The 16,447-nt window shown below is 35.2% G+C and overlaps 1 protein-coding gene across 1 annotated transcript in view; it reads right to left on the bottom strand.

The window, feature by feature from the left end:
• BIRC6 (baculoviral IAP repeat containing 6) overlaps positions 1-16,447 on the bottom strand; it is a gene marked incomplete at its 5' end in the record, with an annotated part of 244,882 nt that overhangs the window by 14,190 nt on the left and 214,245 nt on the right. Inside the window, 5 exon segments of the mRNA XM_082671758.1 lie at positions 3,262-3,339; positions 6,288-6,449; positions 8,686-8,903; positions 11,567-11,677; positions 12,333-12,478. Of these exon segments, the coding sequence (XP_082527884.1) occupies positions 3,262-3,339; positions 6,288-6,449; positions 8,686-8,903; positions 11,567-11,677; positions 12,333-12,478 (715 nt within the window).

Here is a 16,447-nt window from a genome sequence, read left to right as displayed (position 1 = left end):
CCACAACTACTGAAGCCCGTGCACCTAGAGCCTGTGTTCCGCAACAAGAGAAGACACCACAATGAGAAGCCTGTGCACTGCAACGAAGAGTAGCTCCCGCTCGCCACAACTAGTGAAAGCCTGTGCACAGCAACAAAGACCCCCACGCAGCCAAGAATAAATAAAATTTAGAAAGTAAAGAAATTAAGTAATTTTTCCTAAGGCTCTGTAGTCTGCCTCTAAAGAATGAATCTAATAGACAACAAAGGGCAATGTGTTCCCGACTACATGCATTTGTTTCTAGTGTGATGTTTATAAAGCAGTATAACACAAAAAAAACTACAGGCCAATATTTCTTAGAAATATGGATACAAAAATCCTTAAGAAAAATACTAGCAAACTGGGACTTCCCTGGCGGTCCAGTGGTTAGGACTTGGCGCTTTCACTGCCTGGGCCAGGGTTCAATCCCTGGTTGGGGAACTAAGATCCTGCAAGCCGCTCAGCATGGCCTATATATATATATATATATATATATACTCACACATATATATACACACACTAGCAAACAATCCAGTTACATACAAAAAGAATTACACACCATGACCAACTGAGCTTTATCCCAGGAAAGCAAAGTTGGTTTATATCAAAAAATTAATATATCATAATAATAGAATAAAAAATAAGAATAATACAATCATTTCAATAGATGCAGAAAAAGCATTTGACAAAATCCAACATCTGTTCATGTTAAAAATACTCAAGAAACTAGTAGAGGGGAATGTCCTCAACACGATGAAGGGAATTTATGAAAAATCCACAGCTATTATCACACTCAATGGGGGAAGACTGAAAGTTTTCCCCTAAGATCTGGACAAAACAAGGCGATTCACTCTTGCCACAGAAAAGATACAGCCTCTCTTGTTCTTGCTCAAGTCAATTTTGTCACAGATCTGGAAATCTATATTCAGTAAACTATCTAAATTGTAGAGAAAGTCATATAATAATGGTATTATTTGTAAAACTAAAATAATAAAAGTGAAATATTTAGTCAACAGTGACGAAATAGTTCAATGATACTATATGAACTCAAAAGATTATCACATAGCATTTACAAATTATAAAATTGTAAACAGGGAAGATGGATATGCTCTACTGTTAGGTGAACAAAGCAATATACAAACAATTATCTACTATGTTAATTATGACTATGTAAACTATGTATATGACAAAAACCCTAAAGGGAAAATATCATACTTTATGTGTAGTAAGGTTTTAAAGTTGTAAAATTTAAACACTTCAGAATAAGTTTCTTTATTTCACAGGATTTTTGGTATATATTAGACATACAGATAATATAAAAGTTAAAAGCAAATCCAATTTTAAACTAAAAAATTTTGAAAACTGTAAATTTATTTTTAAAACTACATAAATCCAACAAAAATTGGATTCAAAAATTGATTCCACTTCTCAGGTAAGTCTAATTTACTTCATGAAAAAGAGGATATCTCTGAGTTTCCTTTCAGAGTAAAACTGATCATAAAAATAGTTTCTGTTGACAAGAGTAACATACATGTAGACAAATATTTTAAGGTTTTTGAACTAGAATTGACAATCATTTCTGTTTTAGTTTTTTAAATTGAAGTATAGTTGATTTACAATGTTGTGTTAGTTTCTGGTGTACAGCAAAGCGAATACATATATTCTTTTCATATTCTTTTCCATTATAGGTTATTACAAGATACTGAATATAGATTCCTGTGCTATACAGTAGGAACTTGTTGTTTATCTATTTTATATATAGTAGCCTATAGCTGCTAATCCCAAACTCCTAATTTACCCCTCCCCCTACATAATCATTTCTCAAATGAAGAAGTATTATAGTTACTTGGTGGAACAAAGTAACTAAGGAACTTCCTTAGTTACTTTGCATGAATCATATAATCTCTGTTCTTCTTGAGTCTCCATATTAGCACAAAGGAAAAACTTACATTACAGTACTATTTAATTCACGGGGCTGCTGCAAGGTCTTTTCAGAGAACCTAAAAAAGTCACATCCTAAAGAATGATTTTTCATATCTCTTTTACCTAATTCAATATAAGAATGTAGGAAAAGAATCCTTTCAAGGTAGGTCAACTTTAACAGGCTTACCTGGGCATGATTTATGGTGGTCTTTCTTAAAATAAACACTAAACTGCAAATGTGAGTTTAAACTATCATGCACCAACAGTGGTTTATTTCTGTTTCCTCAATGATCAAGCAACAAAGTTAATTACTATTATTAATATGTCTGTCTCTTTGCTGGAATTCTTAACTATTAAGATAAAGCATCAGCAAAGAAAATTTGATGGGATACTATATAACATTTTATTTTATGTACTCAAATGGCTTGTGAAAATTAACTTAAAAAATTCAACACTATGAAACATGTGTGCTAAGTGCTCTGCCAAATAAGAATGGCAAATCCCAAGCTTTATGAATTCCAGGACAGTACTTCTAAACCTCAGATGAGACCCATTATTTTTTTATTTTTATTTTAAAATTTATTTATTTTTGGCTGTGTTGCGTCTTCGTTGTTGCATGCGGGCTTTCTCTAGTTGCAGCAAGTTGGGGGCTATTCTTCATTGCGGTGGGAGGGCTTCTCATTGTGGTGGCTTCTCTTGTTGCAGAGCACGGGCTCTACGAGCGCGGGCTCAGTAGTTGTGGCCCACGGGCTCTAGAGCACAGGCTCAGTAGTTGTGGCATACAGGCTTAGTTGCTCCGCAGCACGCAGTATCTTCCCGGACCAGGGGTCGAACCCATGTCACCTGCACTGGCAGGTGGATTCTTAACCACTGCGCCACCAGGGAAGCACCGAGTCCCATTATTAACTAGATTACAGAAGAACCATATCATGTGTGGAGAGGTATGTAACACTAGTAGTTATTAAATTCTACTCACCTGAGTTTGAGCCTTATCGTGACTGGGAGATGGAAGAGGCTAATCTGTCTTGCCTGATCTTGTTGCACCAGAGTGTACTTTAAGGCAAGTTAGGGATTTTTTAAAAGGGAATTTTGACAGAAAGAAAATTCTAATGTCCTAACTTAAGATTCTAAACTCAAAATGAGCTATAACTCCATTGTACTAACTGCTCACCTATAAGCTGTTTAGTGTGTACTTCCTATCAATCTAGCTTTTTATTTTTTATGGTTTACTATGTTTATTCTTGGTCGCTAAAAAAAAATGTTCTTAAACCAAGATGGTTCCTTATTTTCTAAGTGAAATTGTAAGAGAAATTTGTTTACTTGCAAAAAGCTTGAGGTCTGAGGATTCCACTTCTCTTCTGGTCTTCCATGCCATGTATTTAAGATGCTTAAACAAACCTGAGGAAGAAGGGGGAAAAGTATAAACAGAATTGAAAGGAGTGCTTTTTAAAAGTAATCTGCCGGAACTAGAAATAAAATTGAAATGTTATTATGTCAAAGTATCTCAGTTTTATGTACCCCCAGAAAACCCTAAGGGTTGGTCTGTTAAAACAAATTGGTATCTTCAAATGTGATCCAGATCTGTGTGGCATTACAATTTCTTCATAATGAAAAGTGAGTTAGCAGCTATTACACATTAATACAAATAACATATTTTTTAATGAAAAATAACTCTTTTCCAAACAACAACAAAATATTTTTTGGTGAGGAAAAGTGGTATTGTTTTACATTTAAGAAAATCTCTTTCAAAATTCTGTAAATTTTGAAAATGGGTTATAGCTTAATAGAAGAGATCTTTTTTTTTTTTTTTTTTTTGTGGTACGCAGGCCTCTCACTGTTGTGGCCTCTCGCATTGCGGAGCACAGGCTCCGGATGTGCAGGCTCAGTGGCCATGGCTCACGGGCCCAGCCGCTTCGCGGCATGTGGGATCTTACCAGACTGGGGCGTGAATCCGTGTCCCCTGCATCGGCAGGTGGACTCTCAACCACTGCGCCACCAGGGAAGCCCAATAGAAGAGATCTTGATTCCATACCTGCCTCTACATTCGATTTGTTGTTATATATTGCTTTGGTTGAAATGTATGAATAAAATCTGGCCTCACGCAAACATGAAGTGGGAAAGGGGAGGACCCTGCTGATTCCCTGAAGGGTCCTGAGGATCCCCAGAGTTCCTCAGAACAAATTTGAAGACGCATTAGTTATCTGTTCACTCAAAGAGCAAGAATGAACTCAAAGCATCTGCCAAACACAGGTCAACAGTCACTCCAGGAAAAAGAGAACCAGGGACATGTTATCTGTACTTGTAAACTAATAATTTCATGTAATGGGCAACAGATTTGGAAAATAAGTGGTCCTTAAAAAAGCAGAGAAGTCCATCTCCTTGCTATTCTCTGTGAAAACAATAATGCAAAATACATCAATTTGTTTAGTAGATCAATTCATTAATAATTTTAAAAAACTTGTATCTGAACAGTTTTGTGAATTATTGTTTGAAGCACTATCATACATACCATCCCACCTGGTTTTTAGAGCATCCCTATGACTACCAATGGCAGGGATCTTCTCCCTAACTACAGATCTAGATCCCAAGGTTAAATGTTAGTTCCAATGTATAATAGAACAGACTATACAATTCAGGGTACTGGAATCTCAAACTCTAAACCTCTTCCCTATACCAGTAAGTCTTAAGGAAGTAATTTCTATTTTTTAAAAAATTAATTAATTTATTTATTTTTGGCTGCACTGGGTCTTCGTTGTTGCACGTGGGCTTTCTCTAGTTGCAGCGAGTGGGGGAGGGGCTACTCTTCGTTTTGGTGCGCAGGCTTCTCACTGCGGTGGCTTCTCTTGTTGCAGAGCACGGGCTCTAGAAGTTGTGGCATGTGGGCTCAGTAGTTGTGGCTTGTGGGATCTAGAGCGCAGGCTCAGTAGTTGTGGTGCACAGGCTTAGTTGCTCTGCGGCATGTGGGATCTTCCCAGACCAGGGCTTGAACCCAGGTCCCCTGCATTGGCAGGCGGATTCTTAACCACTATGCCACCAGGGAAGTCCAAGGAAGTAATTTCTTAAATAATTCTTAATATCTACACTTAAACTCTATTCAAGTTCCAGACTCTCTCTTGAATAAAGTCAACATTGCTACTTTGTCTAATTTGCTCAGTTATAAAAGACCTGTTCTTTGCTTTCCCCAACAAACTAAGGTTTACCTCTGGTTAAGTATCCTACAATAAACCCAGAAAATGAATTCCAATTTTGTGATTTGAGCTTATGGTGAAGACAAAATGATAACTTGTAAGCACAGATCGGAGGCAGGCTGCACTTTTTAAAAATAGGAAGACAAAACCAAGGGAAAACTTGGGCCATCTTTAATAAACCAGATCAACTTCAAGCATCTATTATTCTCACATCATCAAAGAGTCTGCTTATGAAATCGAGAAATTTCTTCTGACCTTCTAGTAATTTTTAAACATTAAATACTCTCAGCATGGAATTTACTATTGAAATTTCATCAAACTGTCCAAAATTACTTTGAAAGGTGATGATTATTCTTTTAAATCTAATTTTTAATGGTTTATTGCCATATGAAATGATTTTTATTATACCTCTTTGTTAACTATTTTTGTGGAGACAGGAATGCATCTTCCTACTTACAAGAAAATATAAAACATTTTAACACAAATTAAACTTTAAAAATAATGGTACACAATGGTACCAATGAAAACATGGATAGTATCTTCAGGTAATTGTGAAAAGATAACTGGAATTGAAGATATAGAAAGTAAACAGGGGCTTCCCTGGTGGCGCAGTGGTTGAGAGTCCGCCTGCCGATGCAGGGGACGCGGGTTCGTGCCCCGGTCCGGGAAGATCCCACAAGCCGCGGAGCGGCTGGGCCCTTGAGCCATGGCTGCTGAGCCTGCGCGTCCGGAGCCTGTGCTCCGCAACGGGAGAGGCCACACAGTGAGAGGCCCGCGTACCGCAAAAAAAAAAAAAAAAAAAAAAAACACAAAGTAAAAAGAAAGTAAAGAAAGGTGAATGGCAAAGGCAGGCATCTGGCTCTATTATCTTCTGAGTGGAGACAGCTCTCAGCTGGCCAAGGAATGTGTTGAATAAGTTAGTCCCTCACAATAACCCCTTAAGACTATAAGTGCTTTGTAACACTGTTGTGTTTCTGCCATTTTTGGTTCCTTCTCTCTCATTCCTCAGGCTAATCTTTGCATACAGGGAAAAGAAGCACAAAGAAACTCATGTACTTTTGAAAAGATGATAACTAAAACAAAATTTCTGTTCAAATTACAAAGAAACTTTGGGTTACAATACTTTGGCATTAGAAACAAAGACTGCAATTACATTACCTTGCCATCATTATAAAGGTTTGGATTGAATCGCACACTATGACCACCAGTAGTCTCTAGATTCACAAGAGGAGGTGAACTGGGATAATCTTGAGGAAAATAGACATCAAACTCAAAGCAGCCATTTGCATAAGGAGTGTCTGCTGGACCAGTTATCAGAACCTAGTATGCACATACAAACACAAAAGCCTGTGTTACTATTCCTAAATGCTACTATTTAGAAAAACAATTCAACATGAAATAAGAACAATCTTCTTACATCCTATATACATCTCTACCAAAATGTGTTAAAAATGAAGTTAAAAGTTAAAAACATACACAGGACTAGGAAACAGTTTTAAATTACAATTAAAGTGATTTGGTTTTGGTGAAAATGGGCTTTTAATAGAGAGATGCCCAATTGGCAGCAGGAAAGCTTACCTTAACAGCAAATACCTTTTAAAATATTAAATTAGTTTTTTCTAAGAGCTTTCCTTCATGATCTCTACATTACTGTCAACAATTTGAGATTCTAGGTATATTCATTATCATATCTCAAAGGTATGAGAGTAACTGTCTGCTTCAAATCTTCAAGTTAATATTTTAAGAAATAGCTTACTTTTTAAAAAATTAACATTTAAAAAATAAATTTATTTTATTTATTTATTTTTGGCTGCGTTGGGTCTTCATTGCTGTGCACGGGCGCTCTCTAGTTGAGGCGAGCAGGGGCTACTCTTCGTTGCGGTGGCTTCTCTTGATGCAGACAGAGCATGGCTCTAGGCATGCGGGCTTTAGTAGTTGTGGCACATAGGCTCAGTAGTTGTGGCTCGCAGGCTCTAGAGCACAGGCTCAGTAGTTGTGGCACACAGGCTTAGATGCTCCACGGCATGTGGGATCTTCCCGGACCAGGGCTCGAACCTGTGTCCCCTGCATTGGCAGGTGGATTCTTAACCACTGTGCCACCAAGGAAGTCCAAGACTTCCTTAATAATAAAATATTAAATATTTAATAGCTTACTTTTAAATATTTTCTTCTGGGATAATGAGACAAGTAGGTAAGAGGAATAAATATTTTCACCTAACAACTTATGATAAAAAGGTTCTGAGACAACAGTAGGTGTGATGTTTCCCTTAGGGTTACTGGTAGTCCAAAAAATAGCAGAGAACCCAACAGTGAGTGTCAGAATTATTTAATGAATTATGTTTGAGTCAATCAACAGATATTTAGTGTACAAGACATAAGCAGCAAAGCCTCGGGTCCTGAAAAGCTGTGCGTGGAGGCAAGTGGTACTAGAGTCCCATTCTGTGACAAGTCTGATTTACATTTTGGGGCTCCAAGTTGGGATCCTTTATGTGAGGTACAGCATAATGCTTAACAGTCACAAGTTTGAACTTGTGTGGTCTATGTAGCAATAAAATACTTCCCTAGACAATCATACAATAATCAACTCTACTGTTTGTAACAAGGAAAAGTGTGGTCAATAGGCAAAGTCTATGAGATTTCTACTGAAAATTTATCCAAAAGAGCAAAACAAAAAAGCAAACAAGCAAAAAACCTTATTCAAATCAATGGGTCAATAGTTTTAGCTGTGTATCTAAAGAAGACGCAATATTTAATCCATGAATTAAATCAAGTAAAGAAAGGTTCCTCCCACCCCAGCTATCAAATCTTTAAAAATTACTAGCTGCAGCGTCTCTTGGAATTTAAGGGCAGATCACCACAGTGTTAAAACATAAAGCTGCTGGTTTTATTTATTATTGTACTACCATTACTTAAATCATATGAGTCTGTAAATACATAAATTTCCTAGAAAAGAAAAAGAGAGAAAAAATTTTGAAGACTGATAGTATAAAACATGAGAGAAGTATTCTGGATTACAAGGAAGAAGTCCTGTAACTTTTTTTCAACTGACCAGCATTAAATCCTTTCATAGTATGTTCTAAAACTATGACAGGCTGCACACAGCCTTTGTTCAGGGAAGGTATCTTGGTATTTTCTTCTAAATCTTTATTTTGAATAGTACTCTCATCCACATACTCTGAACTAACATTAGAAAAGGACTCCCTTGGGCTTCCCTGGTGGCGCAGTGGTTGAGAGTCCGCCTGCCGATGCAGGGGACACGGGTTCGTGCCCCGGTCCGGGAAGATCCCACATGCCGCAAAGCAGCTGGGCCCGTGAGCCATGGCCACTGAGCCTGCGCGTCTGGAGCCTGTGCTCCGCAACGGGAGAGGCCACAACAGTGAGAAGCCCACGTACCGCAAAAAAAAAAAAAAAAAAAGGACTCCCTTCACTGATGTCCAAAATGGTTAACAGAATTTTTATTAAATTTATTTAAATTCATGTTATTTCTAGTGCTTTATATGAATACTTGAATAACTGGATTAGCCAGGGAAATAGGAAAAAAAGTTGTTTTTTCTACCTTCATGATGTCAAGTCGCTCCTCATCACAGCGCACAAAAACACTAGAGGACGATGAAAGAGGCAGTGAGGTTGACAGCGTCACAGCTTCCTGTGCAAGGCGGCGGGCTCTGGCAGCACTGTTAGCATCATTTGCATTTTTCACCTGAGACATGTAGTGGTAGGTTACTTTAAAACCCAATTTCCCATCTTCATCTTCAGAAACCATCTCAAACGTATCTAAAAGAAAAGAAAAAAAAAAAACACTGAAAAAAAAAAAAAAGAACCAGAATGGAGGATAGCTGTCATAATAACAAAAAATTACAAATAAACAAATCACTAATCCTTCTTCCCCCACAAAATGGAGAGGTCTGCAATGTGGAAGAAGAGCAAACTATAAATGTTTACGTAATACCTACATATGTGTGTTAATGCTGCTAGAGCGATGGAATATGTCATGGAAGCAAAGGAAGAAATCAACTTAAATTTACAATTTGGACATGCAGGTAGATTATATAACATCAAGCATTTAAATCACAATGCAAAGTAGTAGATAAAATGAATGGTATATAATGTTTTTTGCCAAAATATTTCAGAACATGAAATGCCAAAAGGTATTTCACTGTATTTCATTTTTAAAAAGAGAATAAGTCTTTATATATTTGCATTTGGAATCAGAAAACAGAAATGACAGGCTGAAGTTTATTTCTGTATTACTTTTGAAATTTAAGTTAATAGGATAAAAGAGGATTATTAGGGAAATCTCTGAAGTACTTTGACAGAATAAAAGTAATGGGTTAATTCTTAACCATTTATTCAGGCAGATTTGGAAGGACTTAAAGTTATGATTTACTTATAAGCTATATGTCCATACAAAATAGAAAGAAAAAAAAGTGGATTTGAACTACATCTCTAATTCAGATTAACCCTACCCCACCAATGGATGAAAACAAAGATATTTAAATATCTTATAAAACTAAATTAAAACCACCTACTGATACAAGGGCAAATACAAAGAAACAATGGTAACTTCTGATCTTGTGTTCATACAATTCTAAATATACAGAAAAACATGAAAACTACATTATAATTATCATTAATACAGTAAATTTTACCAAGAACTTACTAAGTGCTAGGTCCTAGGCTAGGCTCTTTCAGTTAAATAATAAACAGGAAAATATATCTGCCTCAAGAAGTTTATAATCCAGAAAAAAGGGGAAGACCTATAAACAGTGTCATGGGTCTGTGCACTACAAATGTACTATGTCTCAACAAGACTTCTGAGCAGTTTCTATCAGTAAAGTTGTAAACCAGAGTTATTTCATCTGCTCAACTCTGCTGCCTTTCATATAATACAGGGATAAATTTCCTTTGAGTTTTATAAACAGCAATCCACCAGATACATACATGAGCTTATCCCCACGCCTGGAGGAAATTTTTATATCATATATCTATAAGAAAACAGGGTCTTCTAATACCAAAATTTTATTAAAATATACAATCAAAGATAATGGCTAGTTGCTAAAAACCTACATACTGCTTGATTCAGCAATTCCTCTTCTATTAATTTGTCCTATGGAAATAATCCTGGAGGTGTACAAATATTTATACGCAATAATGCCCACTGAGATGTTGCAGACGTTACTAAAAAACTGGAAACAACCTAAAGGTCTAGTTATTGGTTAAACAAATGACAGTACTTTATATGAGAATATTAGGCAGTCAAGGACGTCCCTGGTGGTCCAGTCATTAAAAATCCACCTGCCAATGCAGGGCACACGGGTTCAAGCCCTGGTCTGGGAAGATCCCACATGCCGAGGGGCAACTAAGCCTGTGCACCACAATTACTGAGCCCACGTTCTAGCCCCTGCTCACCACAACTAGAGACAGCCCGCATGGAGCAACAAAGACCCAGCGCAGCCAAAAAAATTTTTTTAAAAATATATGAAGTACTTTAAAAAAATAATTAGGCTTATAAAAAAATTAGGCAGTCAATAAATATCAAGTTGTATAAGAATCGTGATATGAGAAAATATTTGATACATAAGTTAGAAAACGCAGTTTACTAAAAAACAACACAACAGAAAACCCGTTATTTTTTCTAAATTATTCTAAAAGTCAATGGATAGCAAAACTCAATTACATTTAAAGTCACGTCCAACTGGCAGAGTTTGTGATTTTAAGTGATATGAGAGAAGCCTCCTGGCTGACTAACATTAATCAAAGGCTCTGGCCTATGACTCTGACAGTTATGACATAAATCTACATTTTTTTTGGACTCCTACTTTGGTGTTCTTTTTAATATAGTCAATGTCCTTTGGGCTGGTTCTCAAGAATGAAAAAGAGGGACATACAATAATAGTTAATAATGGTCATCAAAATTTGGAATTCTAGTGTTTATTCATAAACCAGCACCTTATGAAGGGTGCTTATATGATCTTTTCATCAGTCCTTACTTGTCAAGAGTTTTGGAATGGGAAAGGCTACATTTTCCAAAGGTATATCCCTTGGAATTCTAAAATGGTAAGAGTAACAGACTTGGTTCAAAGTCCCAGGTCTTGGCTTCCTTCAGGCAAGGATATGCAGACATGGAGGGGTAAAGAAAGAAAACCACTTTCTGCCTGTTTGTTAGACATTTGGCTTTGTTTTTTTCCTGGTTTCTACTGAATCATGATTTCCAAACATAACTATAAACACAGATATAAATTCAGAGATAGAAAGATGATAAAAATTTTTGCATGTGTGTATATATAAACATACATACACACATATATAGAGTATATGAATAATTCATGGTAAAAGCAAGTTTGAAATTCTTTAATTTTACTAGAACACATTTCAATAGCACTATTAAAAAATGTAAAATGAGAGCTGAAGAAATAAAGAGTACAATTTCAACTTACCAAACTGTAATTTCTTCATGACAGCCACATATTTTTCTTCAAGTGATTTCAATACTGATAAAGGTTTGGGTTTCATAGCCACCTTCTTTGAATATTCACCTAGTTTTTTTTCTGTTATTTAATATTTCAAGATAAATAACATAAGTATACATTTTCGAAGAGTAAAACAAAAAAACTATTAACTTCTAGAGTTCAGAATTTGAATTCTGAAAAATTACCAAACTCTTCATAATTATCTTCCTATTGTACCATTTTAAAATTAAAAGAGTTCTTTCTATTTCATAAAAATAACTAATAGGGCTAAAAATCTTATCAATTTTAAAGCTTAAATTCTTAAAATGCTAATTAGATTTCATCTATTCAGGCAAAAACAGCAGAAATAAAGCAATAGATGATGAAGAATCATTTATTTCTTCCATTGCTAATATGTGAAAATGCCAATTTTAACTGAATTCTTACACACTATTAATGTACTGTTTTCTAATACAATTGCATTTTTCAATTTCATAACTTTCAGTGGGAAAAGAAATTTATAATGCATGCTGTCAGCCTACCAACAGTCTTAGAAATCATACACAGTAGAGATAAATATTTTAAAATTAGAGACTATACATAATTAGCTTGAAAACCTGACACAGAACAGAATCTTTAAGTAAATAACTTGCTAGAAAACCATTAACATAGAGGGAAGAGAAGGCGGTTTTCAGTAGTAAATGAAACATCTTTGTATCAAAAGAAAAGGAGCATAAAAAGAATAGTGCTGTACCTTGATTTGCTTGCCGCAAACTGGTAGTGGCTGCATAAACAATCTCAGCAGTCCTCTGAATGTCTGGCACCAAAAGAGTAAGTCCTTCTGGCTCTTGATCAGATGCATCTGGTTTTACTCCTGTTTTAACATTTTCCCTTTTAGATCTGAAAAGTTTTTTTTAATATGGAAAGAAATGCAAGGAAAATTAAGATTTTAGTTTTGAAAAATAAATACTTCCATAAATCAGTAACAGTTTAAAAATCAACACGATAGTCTGCATTTCATTTGACATACACATGATATATACCAGGAGTAGTTTAAATTAGATTCATTTTGAAGCCATAGGATAATGCCTAGCATAATAACCAAAGTTTCCGGTAGGTTGTCTCTTCATATGCAAAAACAGACAAGAGTTAAAAACACTGTAGAAATGTCATACTGTAAAAAGACCCCAATACCTGGTATGTCCTTCGATCCACACCTTTAAAAACATACTTACAGTAACTATGTACCTAGAAGTAGAGAAATCACTTCTATATCTAAAAGTAAAAGATCCTCTGCCTTCTAAGACTTGGGAATCAAAGATCCATAGGTGGTTTTTCAGTTTAATACTATTTGTATTTCACTTAGAGTATATTAATTTCCAAGGCGGGGAAAAAAAGAAAAATTCCAGAATAAAGTGCAGGTTCACTACTAGGTAACTTAATATAATGTGCTTCTATACACTGAATCTTTATTTAAACGTTAAGTTTTAGGGCATAATCATTTTAAAGATATTCTTCTGTATTCCCTATTCAGGGTCTAATATAGACTCAAATTAAATTTTCTAGGTGAATGCAGTAGCATTTTATTAACAAGGTTCACTAAAAACAGCAACTAAGTATCAATTTCCTTTTTTCTATTTCAACTCTCAGCATGTTTTACTCACATCATCATTACACTACTTCTTAGATACTAAAAATCTACATCTTTGTTAATTCATTAAATAGATAATTTAAAACAAAGTGAAATCACATATAAATAAAAGCGTTTAAAATGTTTATGCTAAGGTATGATCTAAACTATGCATCATTCATCTTTCTAGTTTGTACAGCTACTAACAAAAGGACATGGCTATTATATTAAAACAACATTTCACAAAGTGGGCATGGAGCCTTAGAGAACTATAAAAAGACTGACAGAAGATAGAAGAGTCTTTAACAAAATAATATCATGCAATCTATGTCCAAATAAACTGTTCTTTATCACAAAGACAAAAATCTGCTCAGAAGCAATTCAGTGCTTAACTTTAGGTAGATAATAAGAGGTAAATTAAGAAGAGCCACTCAGATGGATAACAAGGGTAACCGGATTTAGTGTTATGCATGAGTCTTGAATTGGCTCCCACAGTGTGAAAATCTAGCATCCACAGGTATTTTTATACCACCTCATACACCACCTCACCTGGCAAGAGGATTTAACTTAAGAACCGTAATGTGTCACTGGGTTATTGCTTTTTCTCCTACCCTCTCTTCTTATCTTCCCTGATGTATATGTAGGAGTCACAGAGAACACATGGCCAACTCTCGTTTGCTACTCAGGAACCACTTGGTAGATGTTTTGCTGTATATCGTATTAGGCATCAACCTCTGTGTGTGAACATGTATACGAACATATATGTTTGCATATGTAAGTAAGGAGAATATAGTGAATGAATGTTTTAAGACTGAAATAGACATTTTACTGTTAGAATCAAATAACATACTGCATCTTTTATAGCTATGAAGTTAAGCTGAGACTACAGTTTAATAGTGAGTCTGACAATTTTTTAAATAAAGATATGATTCTGGTAGACAAGATCAAACAGATTCTCAAATTCTGCATTTACCAATGGCTGTTCACAAACTTTGTGAAACACTGAGAGTCAAGAAAAAACACTTAAGTTGATTGATAGTACCCCCTCTGAATTTATAAAGACTCTCTCTCTCCCCAGTTGCAAATGATTCTCTTCCTGGGGCTTAAAAAAATTGTTAATTAGAAGGGCCACTGAACAATAGGAAAACAACAGTAAGTAGTTTGAGAAAACAGAAGAGTTATGGTTATAGCCATAATAAAATAAAGATGGTTTCCTAAATCTATGATTAGTCAGTTGATCCATTATATTCTCAATAAAGATGTCACTTAAAGAAACATATCTTGCCAAGCAGAGAAGGAAGATTACAGGAGTGAAGCTCATTTTTCCAGAATTAGGGTATTTTCTCCTTGAAGAAACAAGAACCTCTGGCATGGAGAGTAAACTGCCTCAATGCAATTTAGAGCAAGTTACCCTCAGAAAACTACTGATTCTAAATTTCAAGTCCTATTCATGAATACCAATTTCCTAACTCCAGTTTTTAAAAGATGATTAGTAGGAGAAATCTCTATTATTAAAATACTGCAAATAGGATAAAAATTTTTGTTATTTTTGACCACAAAATTTTAAAAATGTTTAAGAATTTTGCAAAAAGATCCACAGAAATTTTAAAAACAGCATTTTTTACACCAAATGCGTAAAAGAAATAATCACATACATCTTGAAGATAATGGCTGAATCATAAAGCAGACATAATTAGACCTTTACAGCAGGTTCTAACGAGAATTTTTTATGTGGATAGTCTTTTTGAAAAAACATACAGCAGAAAAAGGAATAATCTTCAAAAGGTAAAAGTACTTCAAATATATGAAGAACACACACTACCTGCCTGATGATGACTACAACTAGTCATTGTCTGACATTAAACTACAGACAGCAGTCTCTTTTCTATAAAAGCTGCAGGTTACTGTCAACCCATATGTAGGCCCAGCTCATGAAAAAAGGCCATACCTTAGCTCACATCCTGAAGTCTGTGTGAAAAGCTATTTGAGTTCAAGGCACCTAGCTGGAAGTAGGTCTTTGAGACTGACAATGGATCCAACATGGTAAAAGCAATCAGCGACGGCCGCTACCATGGTATCCGCTGCTTTGTGCATACGTTGAATCTGGTTGTGATCACTGCCCTGAAGAAATACGAGGAATCAACTGAAGTTTCTACTATTGCACAGAATTATCTGCAAACATTTTCCACTATGCTGTGAATTCCAACGACACAGCTAATAAATTAAGCAAATTTTGGCTCTGTGACATATAATCTAAACTAGGATGTGAGCAGAATGGGCAAATCTTTCTTGTGAAAACAAAAAGAAAAAAGAAACCCATAACTCAACATTCAGTTATATTGAACTGCTTCTTCTAATTCTACCACCCACACTAAGTTGGATATTTGTATGACTACAAGATATCAGAATTATGTTCTCTTATAATCTATAAACTAAAAACAGCTTAATACAACTATCTTCTTGGTTGGACATTAGGAAAGACCACTTCAATCCCCTGCACTCCTAATTCTAAAGTCAAAACTATCAAACTGTTGAAATAAACATTTAAAAAGCAGAACTACATTGAAGAAGTAATCAGGACACCACGTGCTGAAATGTCCAGATTCAGAAGTATTAAGAATTAGTGTCTTAGAGGAAGATTCTAAAACTACAAGAGAATGAAACTTCTATATTTACCTATAAAACAATGCACCATATCCACAGTTCTAAAGCTCTTTGCCAGGAATTATAGTTTAAAAAAAAGTAAAAGTAAAAGTAAGCAGAAAGATTTTTAAAAATATTACTGTGGAGAATTATTTGCTTCTAATGTCTATAGAAAACACGAAAATAATTTTTGAAATGCACCACTAAATGGGATAAGACCTTTGTAAGATGAATGTTTTCCATGCTTATTTTAAAGCTTAGTTTTAAACTTTAGATTCCCTTTTGTTTTTACTTAAATTCTTTCCAAATGGAAGTACTGGTTTTAGTTTTCAATATGATTTAAATGAAAGTAGAAAATAAAATCTTCTTTGTCTTAAATGAAGCATAAATGAGCAATAGGAGAGAAGGGAATATTCAAAACAGAGGTATGAGAAGCCTTTGAAAATAAAACCTTGATTTTTAGATTAGATAAAAATATAATAGTTTTCCAGTCAGATTAAACATCACAGGACAAATACGGTACTGTGTGCTGCTGTGGAATGGAGTTGCCACAAGTAATATGCTTCACCAGGGGACAATCCAACTGGGGCTAAGAG

Source organism: Grampus griseus, assembly GCF_964374135.1.
Source record: "Grampus griseus genome assembly, chromosome: 15".
NCBI lineage: Eukaryota > Metazoa > Chordata > Mammalia > Artiodactyla > Delphinidae > Grampus > Grampus griseus.
Note: the sequence above shows the minus strand (reverse complement) of the source record. Positions and strands in the feature narration are given on the sequence as shown.